This window comes from Emydura macquarii, unplaced genomic scaffold (assembly GCF_026122565.2).
Source record: "Emydura macquarii macquarii isolate MOO-44397 ecotype Brisbane River unplaced genomic scaffold, CSIRO-AGI_Emac_v2 contig_2768, whole genome shotgun sequence".
In the NCBI taxonomy this organism is placed as follows: domain Eukaryota; kingdom Metazoa; phylum Chordata; order Testudines; family Chelidae; genus Emydura; species Emydura macquarii.
In genome coordinates, this window is record NW_027132905.1 from 18890922 (window position 1) to 18907540 (window position 16619).

Below are 16619 nucleotides of genomic sequence, written 5' to 3' on the forward strand. Positions count from 1 at the left end.
AGTTTAAGTATCTTTGGGGTCCATTGTACTAAATGCAAAGTTTGCGTACTATTGTGGGCTGAGATTGTATGTGTCAGGGAGAGGAGGGAGGAAGAGAGATGTCATGTAAGGCCTGGCTGATCAAAGGACTATACTGAACAACGTGCCAGATGAAAATGGATTTTTGGGACAACATGTGTGAAGTAGATTTCCTGGAAAATACCTAAGGGGAGGTCAAAGCAAGTCCCCACCTCCAGTTATGCAAAAATTCTGCCTTTTGAAGCTACTGCTTGAGGAGAGGTTCTTTGTCTGCTGACTACCTGTCCCCAGATACCAGACATCAAAGGCCACAGCTGTATAAAGAAATGGATTAACTGCCCAGCTGCCTGCTGTGGTTCTGAATCTTGTAACCACAAAAAAACCCAGTTGTGGGTTTTGGAAGGCTGAACAGAGCCCAAGGCTGGAGTTGGGGTGACCTCTGCTAAGCTTATTAGCATGCATGTAGGTTCTTTTATAGTTTTTAGTGTTTTCTGTGTAGTGCTTTTACCTTAAGAAAGAATGTGCTTGCTTAGAAAAAGCTGTGTAGTAACTTGTGACTGCTGTCAATTACAGCTCTTCATAGCCTTTGGAGAGAAAACAAAGTACAGACACTGGCCTATTTAGGCAGTCTGGCTTGCTGGGGATACCACAAAATGTAGGTAGAGGACTCCGCAGCCTGAAAAAGTCCCAAGCAGAAGGGACACAGACGTGGGTCTCTGCCCAAGAAAGGTGATGGCTGAGGAGCAGTGGGTCCCCTCGAGGGCCCACAAGGTGGAAATAAAAGCACAGTTGCCATGAACCTCTGTTTCATCAGAGGATCAACTTGTGCTAAAAGTAACCTCACATGTTTAATATAATAAAATAAATATATTTTCATTTGCAAAGAGGAGGAGCTACAATTTTGGATTGTTGTAATCAATTAAGTAAATAGTCTTAAGAATGCAAACTAACTGTGGGATGCAAATATATTAAATGGGAATTTTAATTCGGACCAATCTTTAAACAGTGAAATAAACAGATGAATAAAACTATTAGATTAATAGAAGATTACATTAATTGGAACATCAGGAGATGAACTGAAACCGCAAATCCTCTCACAGGGTAAATGGAATGAAGAATTCAGAATGTGCAGCAGCTAGATAATAGTCACTGCACAATGCAGTTTATTATCCTGTATCTTAATAGCTAGGGGGAAAAAAGCTAGTGATAAGACAAGTTATTTGAAAGAAACAATAGATCAGTGCAATGGGCATACTGATTTAGGGCCTATGCTAGAAGATGCTTATTGCCCTCAACTTCCACTGACTTCACTGGGAGTTAAGGGTGCTCAGATCCTTGAAGGAGATAGAGCCTCTCAGGACTGAGTTCATACACTTTAAAGACCAGTCATCTAAAACAGGGAATTTTGCTGTTGTTTAAAATAATAGTCTGGGCTCTGATATCTGAGAAGCACAAAACAGAAAATATTAATTTCGTACTCAGTAGGTTATTTCTTTGTTCTCTCCCCATCCTTTCACAGAAATTTTCACTTAAGTACAACTCTTCCTTTAAAAAAAAAAAAAAAAAAAAAGACCACAATTTGCATGTGATCTTATCAGAATTAACTTCTTTAGACCCTAAAGATCTCTGAGGAATGCCTTATATGACAGCTAATAAGTTAGGAGTCTTCTCCTTTCCGTGCTACTGAATTAAAAATGGCATTAAAAATAAAAATAAAAAAGGAATAATTTTTGTGGTACAAATATCTATTTGGAAATTTCTGCAATAGCTGATTCTCTTTTGGTGCCTTATGTGTATTTTCACTTCCTGCTAACAAAGCTCTGTTTAATATTGATGTTTAATTCCAGGAATTATCTATGTGTTCTTTATTTTTGCCCCATTTGCAACTATGGCTCCAATGGAACAAAATGTTCCACTTTTCCTGATGTAGCTGATTAAACTTGTTTGGTTTTATCTGACACCTGTCACTAGTATGTTTGCAAAGTCATTTGAGAGTGTGAAGAATACAACTCTTCTAATGTCAAACTGTCTTGTAATTTTAAGATTTATCAAAAGGTGGCTCCAAATGAATAATTCAATCAACTGCTTCTGAGAAAGGAACAATATGAACTATGCAAAAATGTCAGCATCAAATATTTAATTTGTCACCGCCCAGCATTCAGACTGATGACTAGAGAGCCACAATCTTCAATTTTAGTTCAAATTCAAATTTGTCCTAATATCCTACACCAGCAGTTCCCAAAACTGTGGGCTGTAACCCCAAGTGGGGCCGCTTCATCAGCAGATGGGGTCACGGTAATCCCGAGCATGCAGAGGATGCCATTTTACAAAATGGCTCCTCCACACAGTGTGACCTCACACGCACCGTATGCACGAGGTCCCATTGCATGGAAGATGCTATTTTGCTCTACAAAACGGCACCCTCCATGCAGCAGGTGTGTGAGGCCATGCAGTCCAGAGGACACCATTTTGTAAAGCAAAATGGTATCCTCCTTGCAGCGTGATCTTACATGTACAGTGAGTGTGAGGTCACACTGCATGGAGGTCACCATTTTTAAATAGCAACTTCCATGCTGTCTGGAGTAGAGGGATACAACACATCTGAAAATGGGGTCATGCAAAGAAAACATTTGGGAACCTGTCCTACACAACAATATATATTGTATTCTCAAGCCCTTCACAAAGTTATTTTCAGCTTACTGTGTAGGACTATTTATCCACGAGTTAATATATGCCAAAGTGTTGCATAGGCACCTAACCACAAAAACTCATGGGGTATAGGGGTGGCTGGAAATGTGGTGAAAGCTACATCCAAAAACCATGCACAAACATACCCCTGTCCTTTCTTGCAGAAAGAGTGAATTGGAAAGGGTGTAGTGAACTGCATTCTTAGTTCTATGCAGAAGGCAGTTCATCCAGCTCTCATTCTCTTGTACCCCATGAAGTCTAAAGAAGATGGAATTCCTTGGACATCGGTAAATGGGCACTGCAGATCCAGGTGCCCAAACAAATTGGAAGCAGAGTACCACTTGCAACCCAGAAGGTATTGTCATCTATTCCTACAAGCAGGAAACACGGTTACATAAGAACTTACCGGTGTCTGATAACATTAATTTCGAATTGTGCATGTCTGTAGCACGCCTACATAATTCTGTTGCAGCACATTCATGCCCTGAGATATCTCTCTGGCAGAATGAGACTGAGCAAGTATTATTCAGCCCCTCAGAACATGCTTATACAGTAGAACCTCAGAGTTACAAATACCAGAGTTGTGAACTAACTAGTCAACCATACATCTCATTTGGAACTGGAAGTATGCAATCAGGGAGCAGCAGAGATTTAAAAAAATAAATAAATAAATAAAAAAGCAAATACAGCACAATGCTGTGTTAAATGTAAACTACTAAAAAATGAAGGGAAAGCAGCATTTTTCTTCTGCATAGTTAAAGTTTCAAAGCTGTATTAAGTCAATGTTCAGTTGTAAACTTTTGAAAGAATAACTAGAATGTTTTGTTCAGAGTTACGAACATTTCAGAGTTATAATAACCTCCATTCCCGAGGTGCTCATAACTCTGAGGTTCTACTGTATTACATTTTATGACTCTAGTTGTCATGGAAACAGAGGTAGAACTGCCTGAATCTTCTTTAGTCACATTTCCAACAGGCCTACCTGATTAGAGAACCCTTTCACAACTTGTCTTTGTTTAAGATTGGTCTCCCCATCCAGGTTTGCAGTCTCCAGGTGACAGATTCCATTCTGATCGGAGGAGTACAGTAACAGGATATCAGCTGGGATGATCTCATTACACTGCAGCTGCACAAAGTCTCCCACTCGCACATCTTTCCAGCACGTCTCAACATAGTCTTGTTCTTTCCTGTTGTGTTAAAGAAGTGCCACATTTGAATACTGAATATTGCAATCCTCAGGTTTGGCCTGTATGCATGATTTCAACACATACAACAGCTGAGAAGTCTCATTTTAAAAATAAGGTAACATACTGCGATTTTTTTAAAGGGTAATGAAAACCTTAAGGTGAAGAACTTTTACAGCTTTTGAATTAGCGAAAACAAAAAGAAAAAAAATTATTGCTTCAGGACTTAAGGAAAGGAACATGGCTTGTTTCTAACTATAATAAATAAAATAAAAACTACTGAACAGACTTTCCCTCTATGGTTCCAGGGAGGGCAAGCATGTCTTGACAGTTACTCCAGACTGTAGCTTTGAGCTTTAGCAAATCTGGGGTCGCTTCTCTTTCTAGCTGGCACACAGTCTGCTCCCTCAGACTTCTCTGGCTCTTATACTCAGCTACCTACCTTAGTTCTTATTCCACACAGATTCCCTTTGGGTGTGTGAAAAAACTCTGTTATATCAGTTTTTTCCCTGAGGCCTTTTTACCAGACCTATCCCCAGTCCAGTCATTTGCCACAGAAAATAAATTGAAGCAGGAGATGGTTGACTTGGCGGCTGTACTTTGGCCTACCTATGTCATAGAGCAAACTAGTTATGGCATATGCAAACATTTCATTAGTGTGCTCTGACACTGGAAACATTTTAGTCCCCTCATAAAAACAGAGTGCACAGGGCAGGCATTAGCTACAACTCTGCTTATTAGGTTTGCAACTAAAATAAGGAAATCTAGGGCATGGTTCATATATAGTATGGGTGGGGTATGGTCTGAATGGAGAGAAGTGACAAAACCTATCTAAAACAGTGTGATTCATTGGCTATAGGTCCAGGGATCAGATCTCTCCCATAAGGAGTAATTGGATTGGACCCTCCTTGGCAGTGAGTTGGAAAGAGGGATCCTCCCCCAAAACTACACAGTTGCAAATCGGTGCCCCCTCCTCATGTCTGCCTCCCAGACACCACAATCCATGGATTGTCCACAGCTCCCAGATGATTAAAGTGATCCTGCAACCTTTGCTCCCGTCAAAACAGGAAAGCCAGAGAATCTTCTGTTGCAGGAATGTATTAAATAGTTATCTTTCTGCGCAGTGGATGAATCTTCTTGATAGCTGTGATATATTTGCTATATTTCCAGTGCATTCTGTATCATCCAGTCTGCACTCTCTTTTACCACACTCATTCTCAGTCTGAATCTCCTCCAGCTTTGCTAGCTTACCACCAAATCTGTATTCTTTGCTGGATCCCAAGGTATGTACAATTTCCTTGCTCTAGAGTAGCAGGTGTATCCTAACATCACTCAATTTTCATTTAACCATTATGTCCTATTTAGCCCTTCATTTGAATACTTTATTCATCAAAGCCTTGATCCTGACATGATCTGTCTCTCACACATCTGAAGTGCCCTCATCTGAGTATTCAAGCAATAGATACAATGGAGCAGAGAGTACACTTATAAAATCTGCAGGTGACACCAAGCTTGGAGAGGTCACAAGCACTTTGGAGGACAGGATTAGAATTCAAAATGACCTTGACAAATTGGAGAATTGGTCTGAAACCAAAAGGATGAAAATCAATAGAGACAAATGTAAATTACTACAGTTAGGAAGGAAAAAATCAAATGCTCAATTATAAAATGGGGAATCAGTGGTTAAGTGGTAGTACTTCTGAAAAAGATCTGGGCATCATAGTGGATCACAAACTGAATGAATATGATGAAGTTGCAAGAAAGGTTAATATCATTCTGTAGTTAACAACAGGATTGTTAAATGTAAGACTTGAGAGGTAATTGTTCCATTCTACTTAGTATTAGTGTGGCCTCAGCTGGAATACTGTGACCAGTTCTGGGTGCCACATTTTAGGAAAGATGTGGTCAATTTGAAGAGAGTCCAGAGAAGAGCAACAAAAGAGATAAAAGGTTTAGAAACTCTGACCTCTGAGGCAAGGTTAAAAAAAACTTGGCATGTTTAGTCTCGAGAAAAGATGACTTGATAACAGTTTTCAAACATGATAAAGGGTGTTATTAGAGAGGACTGTGATCAATTGTTCTCCATGTCTACTGAAGGTAGGACAAATAGTAATGGCTTATCTCCAGTCAGGGACATGTAGGTTGGCTATTAGGAAAAGCTTTCTTACTATAATGGTATTTAAGCATTGAAACAAGTTATCAAGGGAAGTTGTGGAATTCCCATCATTGGAGGTTTTTAAGAAAATGTTAGACAAACACTTGTCAGGGATGGCCTAGGTTTACTTGGCCTTACCTCTAATTAGATGACCTCTCAAGATCCCTTCCAGCCCCACATTTCTAGGATGCTATGACACCCAAACTTAAAAAATCAGCCTATTCCCATTACTGTTGCTTACTCCCTATAATACACTCTTCAGTTCAACCATGATTTTAACAGCTAGCATATTCTCTTGAACCCCAAGAGCTAGAAATAAGAATTTTACATAATCCAAAAGTCTGAATCCCAAGGTTTCAGACAGGGTAAAGTACTGACATTAATATTCTTGAGATTGCAAGAATCAAAATCAGGTCAGAATTGAAGTGGGAGGGAAAAATGCAATGACAATCAGAAATAAGTGATTTTAATGTCTAATATCTCTCATGCTATCAGGGCTAGGAGTGAATACGACATCTGATTAGTGATAAGCATTAATTTATAGCTCTGATCAGTCATGAAATCTCAGAGCATAATAAAAAATAGCATGTCCCGGATGTTGAACCAATATAAAGTTTGCTCCAGATACCAATATATTACAACACACATAATTACTGCTGATTTTCATCAGTATGAAGATTTATGGTCTCAGAAGATAAACAATTCTATAGTTCAATAAGACTGCTTCAATATTGACAGATAACACAATGTATATATTACTGACAACCATTTTCAGTTCAGCATTTCGATACCTGTATCTAAAAAGGAAGAACATAACATACTGCAATCCAGGAACCTCTTGATGCCCACACATATTGTTTTCTGGTAACATTTTTGCATGAAATACAATTGTGTATCATTTTCTCATTGCATCTACTACAGGTTTTTTACTCAAAATCCTACCCTGTAAGAATTTTCACAAAGCCCTCTCAGTGAATATACTGGGTGTGAGATGCGTTTAAATATGACTAGATATTTATAGTAATAGTTAATTCTTAAATCTTCCCTCACCTCTTCTTTCATCCCCTTCTACTCTATGCTCCACACATACTTCTGTCTTTTGTCTCCTTCACCCATTTATGACTTTGTGCCTTCTTTCATGACACCCTGTGTGCCCAGAAAAACTTCTCAATGAATAGATGTCAAGCTCTTTTCCTACCCTCAAAGAAGAAAAAAAATACTTTAAACTTCTCACAAAACTTTTAATTCACCACCACCTTCTCAATACTTTGGCATTGGAAGGGAACATTAGAGATGTCATTTTTATTATTATTTATCATGTTTATTACAGTAGTGCCTTGAGGCCAACATGGGACACGGGAGATGTCTCTTATTCTATATTTGTGCAATGCTTAGCACAGAGGGGATCCATCCTCAGTTGGCCTCAAGGCACTGTTGTAATAGAGGAGACAGAAGGCACACTCTAGATAGGGAAGACAGGAAAAAGGAGGGGGAAAGGGATAGAACATATAAGTAAAGCAAACAATGCAATGGGGGTATATTAAACTAGGGAGTTGGGGGATATGGTTAGGAGATGTCCAGGTAATCTCCATGCCTGATTTTAGCATCGAGAGAGAGGAAAATGAAGTAAGAAAGGACACAGCTGTGGGGAGCAGAATGGACATTAAGAGGAAGGATAGTGTCGATACCAGTCTAATAGGCAACACTGGCAGTAGAATGACTGTGCCAAATCAGGTAAGGAATGTGAGAGAAGCCAAACAGCAAAAATTAAGATGTTTGTATACCAATGCGAGGAGCCTGGGTAACAAAATGGGGGAACTAGAGCTACTGGCAGAGGAAGTGAAACCAGATGTTATAGGAATAACAGAAACATGACAGAATAGTAGTCACGACTGGTGTACAAGTATTGAAGGGTATGTGCTGCTTAGGAAAGACAGATATAAAGACAAAAGTGACAGAGAAGCATTGTATATCAATGATGAGGTAGACTGTAAAGAAATTAGAAGTGATGGAATTGATAAAACAGAGTGTCTGGGTAAAAATCACATTGGGGAAGAAAACTACTAGAGTTTCCCTTACGATAGTGCTTGGGGTGTCCTACAGACCACCAGGATCTGATTTGGACATGGATAGAGACTTCTTTAAGGCTTTTAATGAAGTAAATGCTACTGGGAACTGTGTGATTATTGGAGACTTTAACTTCATAGAATCATAGAATATTAGAGTTGGAAGGGACCTCAGGAGGTCATCTAGTCCAATCCCCTGCTCAAAGCAGGACTAACCTCAGCTATATCATCCCAGCCAGGGCTTTGTCAAGCCTCAGCTTAAAAACCTCTAAAGATGGAGATTCTGCCATCTCTCTAGGTAACCCATTCCAGTGCTTCACCACCCTCCTACTGAAAAACTTTTTCCTAATATCCAACCTAGACCTCCCACCCTATAACTTGAGACCGTTGCTCCTTGTTCTGTTATCTGCCACCACCGAGAACAGCCTAGCCCCATCCTCTCAGATATAGACCGGAAGACAAGTGCTAGTAGTAATAATAAGGCCCAGATTTTCCTGGATGTGATAGCTGATGGATTCCTTCACCAGATAGTTACTGAACCAACAAGCGGGGATGCCATTTTAGATTTGGTATTGGTGAGTAGTGAGGACCTCATAGAAGGGGACAACCTTCTATTGTTGGAGGGGACAACCTTGGTTCAAGCGACCATGCACTAATTCAGTTCAAACTATATAGAAGGATAAACAAAAACAGATCTGTGACTAGGGTCTTTGACTTCAAAAGGGCTAACTTAAAAAAATTAAGGGAATTAGTTGAGAAAGTGGTCTGAACTGAAGACCTCATGGATCTAAATGTGGAGGAGACTTGGAATTACTTCAAGTCAAAGTTTCAGGAACTATCTGAAGCCTGCATTCCAAAGAAGGGGAAAAATGTATAGGCAAGAGTTGTAGACCAAGTTGGATGAGTAAGCATCTCAGACAGGTGATTGAGAGAAAACAAAAAGCCTACAAGGAGTGGAAGATGGGAGAGATCATCAAGAAAAGCTACATCTTTGAGGTCAGAACATGTAGAGATAAAGTGAGAAAGGCCAAAAGCCAAGTAGACTTGGACCTTGCAAAGGGAATTAAAACCAATAGTAAAAGGTTATATAGCCATATAAATAGGAAGAAAACAAAGAAAGAAGTGGGACCGCTAAGCACTGAGGTTGGGGTGGAGGTTAAGGATAATCTAGGCATGGCCCAATATCTAAACAAATACTTTGCCTCTGTTTTTAATGAGGCTAATGATGATTAGGAAGATAGTCGTAGGGTGGCTCTTGGGGATAGTGGTGGGGTGGCTAATGGGAATGAGGATATGGAGGTAGAAATTACTACATCTGAGGTAGAAGCCAAACTCAATCTTAATGGGACGAAATGGATAATCTCCATCCAAGAGTATTAAAGGAACTAGCACATGAAATTGCAAACACATTAGCAAGGATTTTTAATGAATCTGTAAACTTGGGGGCTGTACCGTATGACTGGAGAATTGCTAACATAGTTCCTATTTTAAGAAAGGGAAAAAAGGTGATCTGGGTAACTACAGGCCTGTTAGTTTGACCTCAGTAGTATGCAAGACCTTGGAAAATTTTTTGAAAGAGAAATTAGTTAAGGACATCAAGGTTAACGGTAACTGGGATAACTGGGATACAACTTGGCTTTACAAAAAGGTAGATCGTGCCAGACCAACCTCATCTTTTTTTGAGAAGATGAAAGATTTTTTAGACAAAGGGAATGCAGTGGATCTAATTTGCCTAAATTTCAGTAAGACATTTGATACAGTTCCACATGGAGAATTATTAGTTAATTTGGAAAATATGAGGATTAATATGAAAATTGAAAGGTGGATAAGGAACTGATTAAAGGGGAGACTACAACGGGTCATACTGAAAGGTGAACTGTCAGGCTGGAGGGAGGTTATTAGTGGAGCTCCTCAGGGATCGATCTTGGGACTGATCGTATTTAACCTTTTTATTACTGACCTTGGCACAAAAAGTGGGAATATGCTAATAAAGTTTGCAGATGACACAAAATTGGGAGGTATTGCCAATACAGAGAAGGATCAGGATATCATACAGGAAGATCTGGTTGACTTTGTAAACTGGAGTAATAGAAATAGGATGAATTTAATAGTGGAAAGTCATACATTGAGGTCATACATTTAGGGATTAATAACAAGAATGTCTGCTATAAGCTGGGGACACATCAGTTGGAAGTGACAGAGGAGGAGAAGCACCTGGGCTTATTGGTTGATCACAGAATGAATATGAGCCACCAATGTGATTTGGCCATGAAAAAAGCTAATGTGGTCCTTGGATGCATCAGATGAGATATTTTCAATAGAGATAAGGAGGTGTTAGTACCGTTATACAAGGTGCTGATGAGACCTCATCTGGAATACTGTGTGCAGTTCTGTTCCCCCATGTTTAAGAAAATTAAATTCAAACTGGAACAGGTGCAGAGAAGGGCTACTAGGATGATCTGCAGAAAGGAAAACCTGCCTTATGACGTAGACTCAAAGAGCTTGGCTTGGTTAGCCTAAACAAAAGAAGGTTGAGGGGAGATATGACTGCTCTCTATAATTACATCAAAGGGATAAATACCAAGGAGGGAGAGGAATTATTTAAGCTCAGTGCCAGTGTGGACACAAGAACTAATGGATATAAACTGGCCATCAGGAAGTTTAGACTTGAAATTAGATGCAGGTTTCTAACCATCAGAGGAGTGAAGTTCTGGAATAGCCTTCCAAGAGGAGCAGTGGGGGCAAAAACCTAGCTGGCTTCAAAACTGAACTTAATAAATTTATGGAGGGGATGGTATGATGGGACAACCTAGTTTGACAATTGACTGATCTTTGACTATTGCTGGTAGATATGCCAATGGCCTGTGAAGGGATGTTAGATGGGGAGGATTCTGAGTTATTACAGAGAACTTTTCCTTGGGTGTCTCACTGGTGAGTCTTGACAACATGCACGGGGTTTAACTGATCTCCATATTTGGGGTCGGGAAGGAACTTCCCCCCAGGGCAGATTGGCAAAGGCTCTGGGGGTTTTTCGCCTTCCTCTATAGCATGGGGCCTCACTTGCTGGTGGATTCTCTGTACCTTAAAGTCTTTAAACCATGATTTGAGGACTTTAATAACTCAGTCATAGGTTAGGGTGTATTACAGAAGTGGATGGGTGAGGTTCTGTGGCCTGCGTTGTGCAGGAGGTCAGGCTAGATGATCATATTGGTCCTTTCTGACCTTAGAGTCTATGAGTCTATGTCAAGTCAGTTCTATAATTTTGTTTTGTTATTTAAAATCCTTTCAGTGGGATTTTGTTGCAGGTGGGACAGGGAGATTAGGTATCTGGAAAGACAAAAGAACAGAGGAGGTAACAAACAGGGCTGGACCTCAACCTAATGATGCTCCAGGCGAGGAGCATCTTTGGTACCTGCCCCTCCATTTGTTAAACATTTGAATACCTTATTTTTTATTGCATTTGTAGCCCATTTCATGCATGCAAATCATGCATCGAAGTCATGATTTATCCCTATGATAAAAGGCAATAAATTTGCATGCTAGGAACTGTAAAACATTTTACTTCAAACATTCGATTTTCCCTTTTGTCGCTAACAACAAAAACAGCATCCTGAACCCAGCTCCCTCAAGCCCAGAACTGCAGGTGGTCAGCTGGGTCACCCTGCCCCTAAATCCAGCCCTGGGGGGAAAGATTTGGTACAAAAAGTGAAACAAGCACAGGGGAGAGAATGTTCTGAGTGAAAACTGCAGGGATCAGTCTGATGACATCATCGGCGCCCACTGGTCCTTGCTCAAACTCTTTTCTTCTGATGCTCTTCTGGATTCAGTCTTGTGACCTTTGGCTGACTTCTCCCTGCAGGATAGAAACTGCAGGGAGGAGTCAGCCAAAAGTCACATGGCTGAAGGAAGGGGGATGCCCCATAGGTCCTAGTGACCCCAGAGTTTGCACATATCTGTCAGTTTGTCTCTTTTGCACAATTCTGGATCCAAAAGGTCGGGAGTGGGGGGAAGAGAAGAGAGGTAGGGTGCCCTGCTCAAGCACTATTTTGCTTCCCTCACCCCCTGTGCAGCAGTACTGGCTTAAACTGCTTTCTGAAGCTGCCATGCCATCTTCAGTGCTGCATGAAGTGTTGTTTTCTTGAGCAACATCTATTTTTCAAGGATTATGACACACTGACAGTCTGGTCACCAGTGGTCTCAGAGGTTCCCCATTCACTACAAGGGAAAGGAGTCCACTTTGTATGTGGCAGTACAGATTTCCCTGGCACCTTTAGAACCTTTGATTGTGACAAACTCTGTTGTGATCAATAATTTCTTCCATGGTTCCATCTCTTCAGTGTTGGAAAGTCTCTCTCAAATTTGGCTAAGCATTACATAGACCCAAATACTGGTCACATTTAACGAGCTCCAACTGAAAGTAATAGGAGTTGATCAGAGGACTCTAGAACTAAGTCATGATTTTGCAGGTGCACTATGGCAAAGAAGATCCTACCATTCCACATAGCTACTACATAAGTTTGCACCCGCACCCTGAACAAATCTCACCAACACTGTAATTTTCAGTTCTTATGCTTTATCTGATACAACACACTGGTGAATGGAGGTGATTTAATGGGGTGATGTAAAGGGCATTTATGAAACATCAGGTTGTTGATTGTGGACAAAAGATAGTTTAGTGTGAAACCAGTTCAGCAATCCACTGGTCCCACAGATGGACAGTGCTCTTAGCCAGTATCCTGAGAGGAAAGCCAATGTGTAGACTACATGTTCCTCTCCATATGAGGCCTGGAGATCACATGGGAAGAATATTGAGACAGTCATGAGGACTATAAGCTGCGTCTATATACAGCTGACTCACTTCTTAAGAGCATGTGCCTGTAAGGCCCTGGCTAACAATGGAGGTAGTCAGAGCTTCACTGCCCCAGCAAGACCTCCTGGAGTTATTGTGTTTCCATGAGCACCTGGGGAGCATTCCCACTGCTGCCTTTCTAGCAGGGGGTGTGGCATGTGCCCCATCCACAGTTGACTAGTCAGGGTAGAGGGGATATGGATACGATTCTACTTCCCCCCCGACTCCATTTGGACTGGGTAATGAAGCTAGCTGCACTAGCCAGGGAACTGTCCTTGAGCCCGTGCAAGCCAGACAAAAGCTACTGTGGCTAGATTATGCACAGGGAGTATCTCTCTCAGCCTCTGTGCCCCTACGCATGTCCATGTAGGGGCCTACCAGAATCTGGCTCTACACATGAACTCTGTTAGGCCAGCTGTTCGCAGAAACCTGTCCCACCTGTGACTTTGGTTGCCAAAAAATATTTCCTTGCTTACAGAGCTGTGCAACAATGAGCAGAAAACCCACACCCAAGAAGTCAATCCTATTTTTAGTTAAGCTGCTGTTCAGTATTATTTATAAATAAAAAGGTTCCATCCCAGCAACGCTGCTAAATTCCTGACTGAAAAATATTTAAGCAGCGGAGCGTTAAATGTTTCACAAAAAGTGGGGATGGGTATTAATATGACACAAATGTTGAATGACCTTTAAGACTAACAGCATCAAACACCTTCCTGGTAAAACATTAGAATCTGTTTGTACAAAGGATAGAGGCAGTAGACAATAAGCAGATGACGTGTCATAACCTTTTCCAGACATACTTGGTCACAGTACTAGAGACTGCTGCAATGCAGACCTGTCATTCTCTCTCCCCACCTCTCATTTAACTCCAGTATCTACTAAACTCTTTCTTTCCATTGATTTTGCTCACAAAGCTCTACAGAAAAGTCTGGCCCAACTACCTGACATCTAGAAGGGACCAAAGAGCCTATGTCAGCAAAAATAGCTTATTGAAAGAATGAACTTGTTTATGATTTTCAATGAAACATACAAAAACTACAGGAAAGTTCTTTGAATAATAACATTGTTAAGAGAGCAAAATGTCAGAAAGAGCTCAGGATTATAGCCCGATTAAAGCATTTATGATGCATAAAGCCTTTCATCTTCAAGGAGCTTTAGAAACATTAATCTTACTACACAGAGTAATATTTAACTCGTTTTATAGAGGGGAAACTGAGGCAGGAATACCAAGTGATCTGTTCAAGGCCCCAAGGGGAGTTATTTTCAGAGCTGGGATTAGAATTAAAGAGTTCTTTGTTCCCAGGTCTGTTTTCTCACCACTAGACTCTTCCTTCCTCAGGGAATTAGATCTGTTAAATGAACATATTTGTTTTGTATCAAAAGACGATGTTTCCCCAAAAAAACATTTTACAGCACTACTTGTTACAGTTATTGCAGTGAGATTAACAAATTTCTTCAGTACAAAACATCACTTATGTTTAGCACTTTGTAGTGCCTTCTCTGTGGATACAAGGCAGGAAGGAGCTTTTTAGCAGCAACCCATTCCCTCCCCCAACCACCACCACTGCTCCAACTATCAGCTTTGAAACCACATAAGATATTTCAAATGAAGTAGTTTCCTGTTGTCGATTCACGTAGAAGGGGAACAATGTCCATTTGCTATTCATGGATTAAAGTGCATAGCACCATCCCAAACTCCTATTGCTAAGTAAACAAAATGACGTTGCAAAACTAGGCAATTCAGGCAACGAATAAATAAAAGGCAAACATTTATGCCATTAAAAAAACAGTGTGAGGTGATTTCTGACAGGTGGAGAACTTGAAAGCTGGGCTACTGCTTCCAGTAAGCAGTGTCAAGACCTTGGAATGAGGAAGAGGTGGCATCTGATCAAATAAATGAGAAAAAAATGAGTAATGTCAGTGTGGAGTCTCTGCCCAGAGAGGGAGTTGAGGGAGTGTGGTACAGGAAGAACAGGAGTTTATAGGCAAAAAAAAGTTGCTCAGAACAGGGCCTGGATCTATCAAAATTAGGGGGTTTCATAGAGTGATTCTTCCTTCCACCTCCCCCGACAGGCATATGCTTGTCTCATACTTAGGATAATTTTTTTCTCTTCCTCCAAAGCTACCCCCAAAGCCCAACCCCAACAGTCAGCCAGCGACCAGCTCTGAACATAGGGTATGGATCAGAGGTCCTTCCTCAATCTGTATCTCTGAAGAAAGGCTCATAAAAAAATAGAGTGGCTGGAAATCATTGGACATGAATAAATGATTTACATTATGTCAACCATGTTATTCTTGGATTCAAACAAGACTGAAATTTCCAAACCAAGACTGGGATAAGTAGGAGGGTAAATGGGGGCAAATGAGTATTAAGAAAAAATGCCATTAATCTATCCAAGTGGAGACAAATCAAAGCTAGCCACACAGGGGCACTGTAATATCAAGCCCTTACCTTGAGGGTGTCCCTGTGCGCCTCAATGGGGCGCTGCAAGGACCAGCATCTCTACTATCCCCTCTTGATCACCTCCTCAGCCATGAGATTAGCCAGTCTCTCTCTGGGTCTTCCATGGCCTCGTTCACTGGCCAGGTCACAGTTCAGACCCCTTCCAGGGTAACAAAGGTTCAACTTTAAGTCCAAAAACATTCAAACTAGTAATTTTTATGCCTCTCTTGGGCTTCTCAGTTCTCTGCTTTTGTCCTTATTCCTGAGCCCTGCAGAGTTTCTCCTCTGCTGCTCCTTCCCAGCAGGATTCCCCCACTGCCTACCTTCCCTGGGGACTCTGGCCAATTCCATTAGAGATCTCCCTGTTCTTTTTGGGCCCTATTTCAGAGTCCTTTCCCACAGGAACCGGACCTCCTTCCTGTGGGTCTCCTCCAGCCTGACTGATCCAGACCGTTCCCTGACAAAGTATCTTCCCTTGCTCTACTTTCCTGGGTCTCCTCTTTAGCATGAGTTCACAGCTCTGTTTAAATATTCTTTTCCCTCACACCCTGCATCTGAGGTCAGTCATAATTAAGACTCCATTGCATTCTGCTGGGGGTAGCTATCTGGTCACAGGCAAGGCTGAGCCTGGCTTGCCTCAAAGGGCCAGCCAGCCAACCACAGGCACACACGAGAGGATTTGCCTGTGACTCCTTCTCCACTAATCATGTAGTCAATTCCCTGAAAGCGTCCTCAACTATTTACCATTCACTATTCCCAAACCATGTATATTTTGCTTCCCAAAGTCAGCTGCTTTTTTACCTCATGTGACCACATCACCCTTGAATTCTTTGTTCTCTGCCTCAATCTTTTGCAGTGTTAAAAAATAACCCTTCTTCCCAGCCCCTGCAGCAAAATGCTGCAAGGTATACCTTTTAAAACATTTACTGTGCTACATATGGACCAAAGTAGACATTTCCCTGTATCACATATACATTTGATAACGTTCCACATTTTAAAACTATATCAAGAAGCATCAATAGCTTCTGATTGAAATTGTAATCAACTCTATATTCCTTGATGCTATACATTCAGTAAGAAGAATTACTGAAGTTGTTTACTCTTGGTAGATTAACCTTGCAACTGGAGAGACTAAAAAAAAAAAAAAAGAACTTTAGAAAATAACTTCAAGGCCCATCTGGGATCATGACCGAAAGGTTGAGAATTACAGCCTTAA

At 40.9% G+C, this 16619-nt stretch overlaps 1 protein-coding gene across 2 annotated transcripts in view; it reads right to left on the bottom strand.

Annotated features, from left to right (window-relative positions):
• ATP10B (ATPase phospholipid transporting 10B (putative)) overlaps nt 1-16619 on the bottom strand; it is a 389768-nt gene that overhangs the window by 50523 nt on the left and 322626 nt on the right. For both annotated transcript variants that reach the window (XM_067566565.1, XM_067566566.1), the window contains one exon: nt 3689-3893. In XM_067566565.1, coding sequence (XP_067422666.1) covers nt 3689-3893 — 205 coding nt within the window. The remainder of the gene's footprint in view (nt 1-3688; nt 3894-16619) is intronic.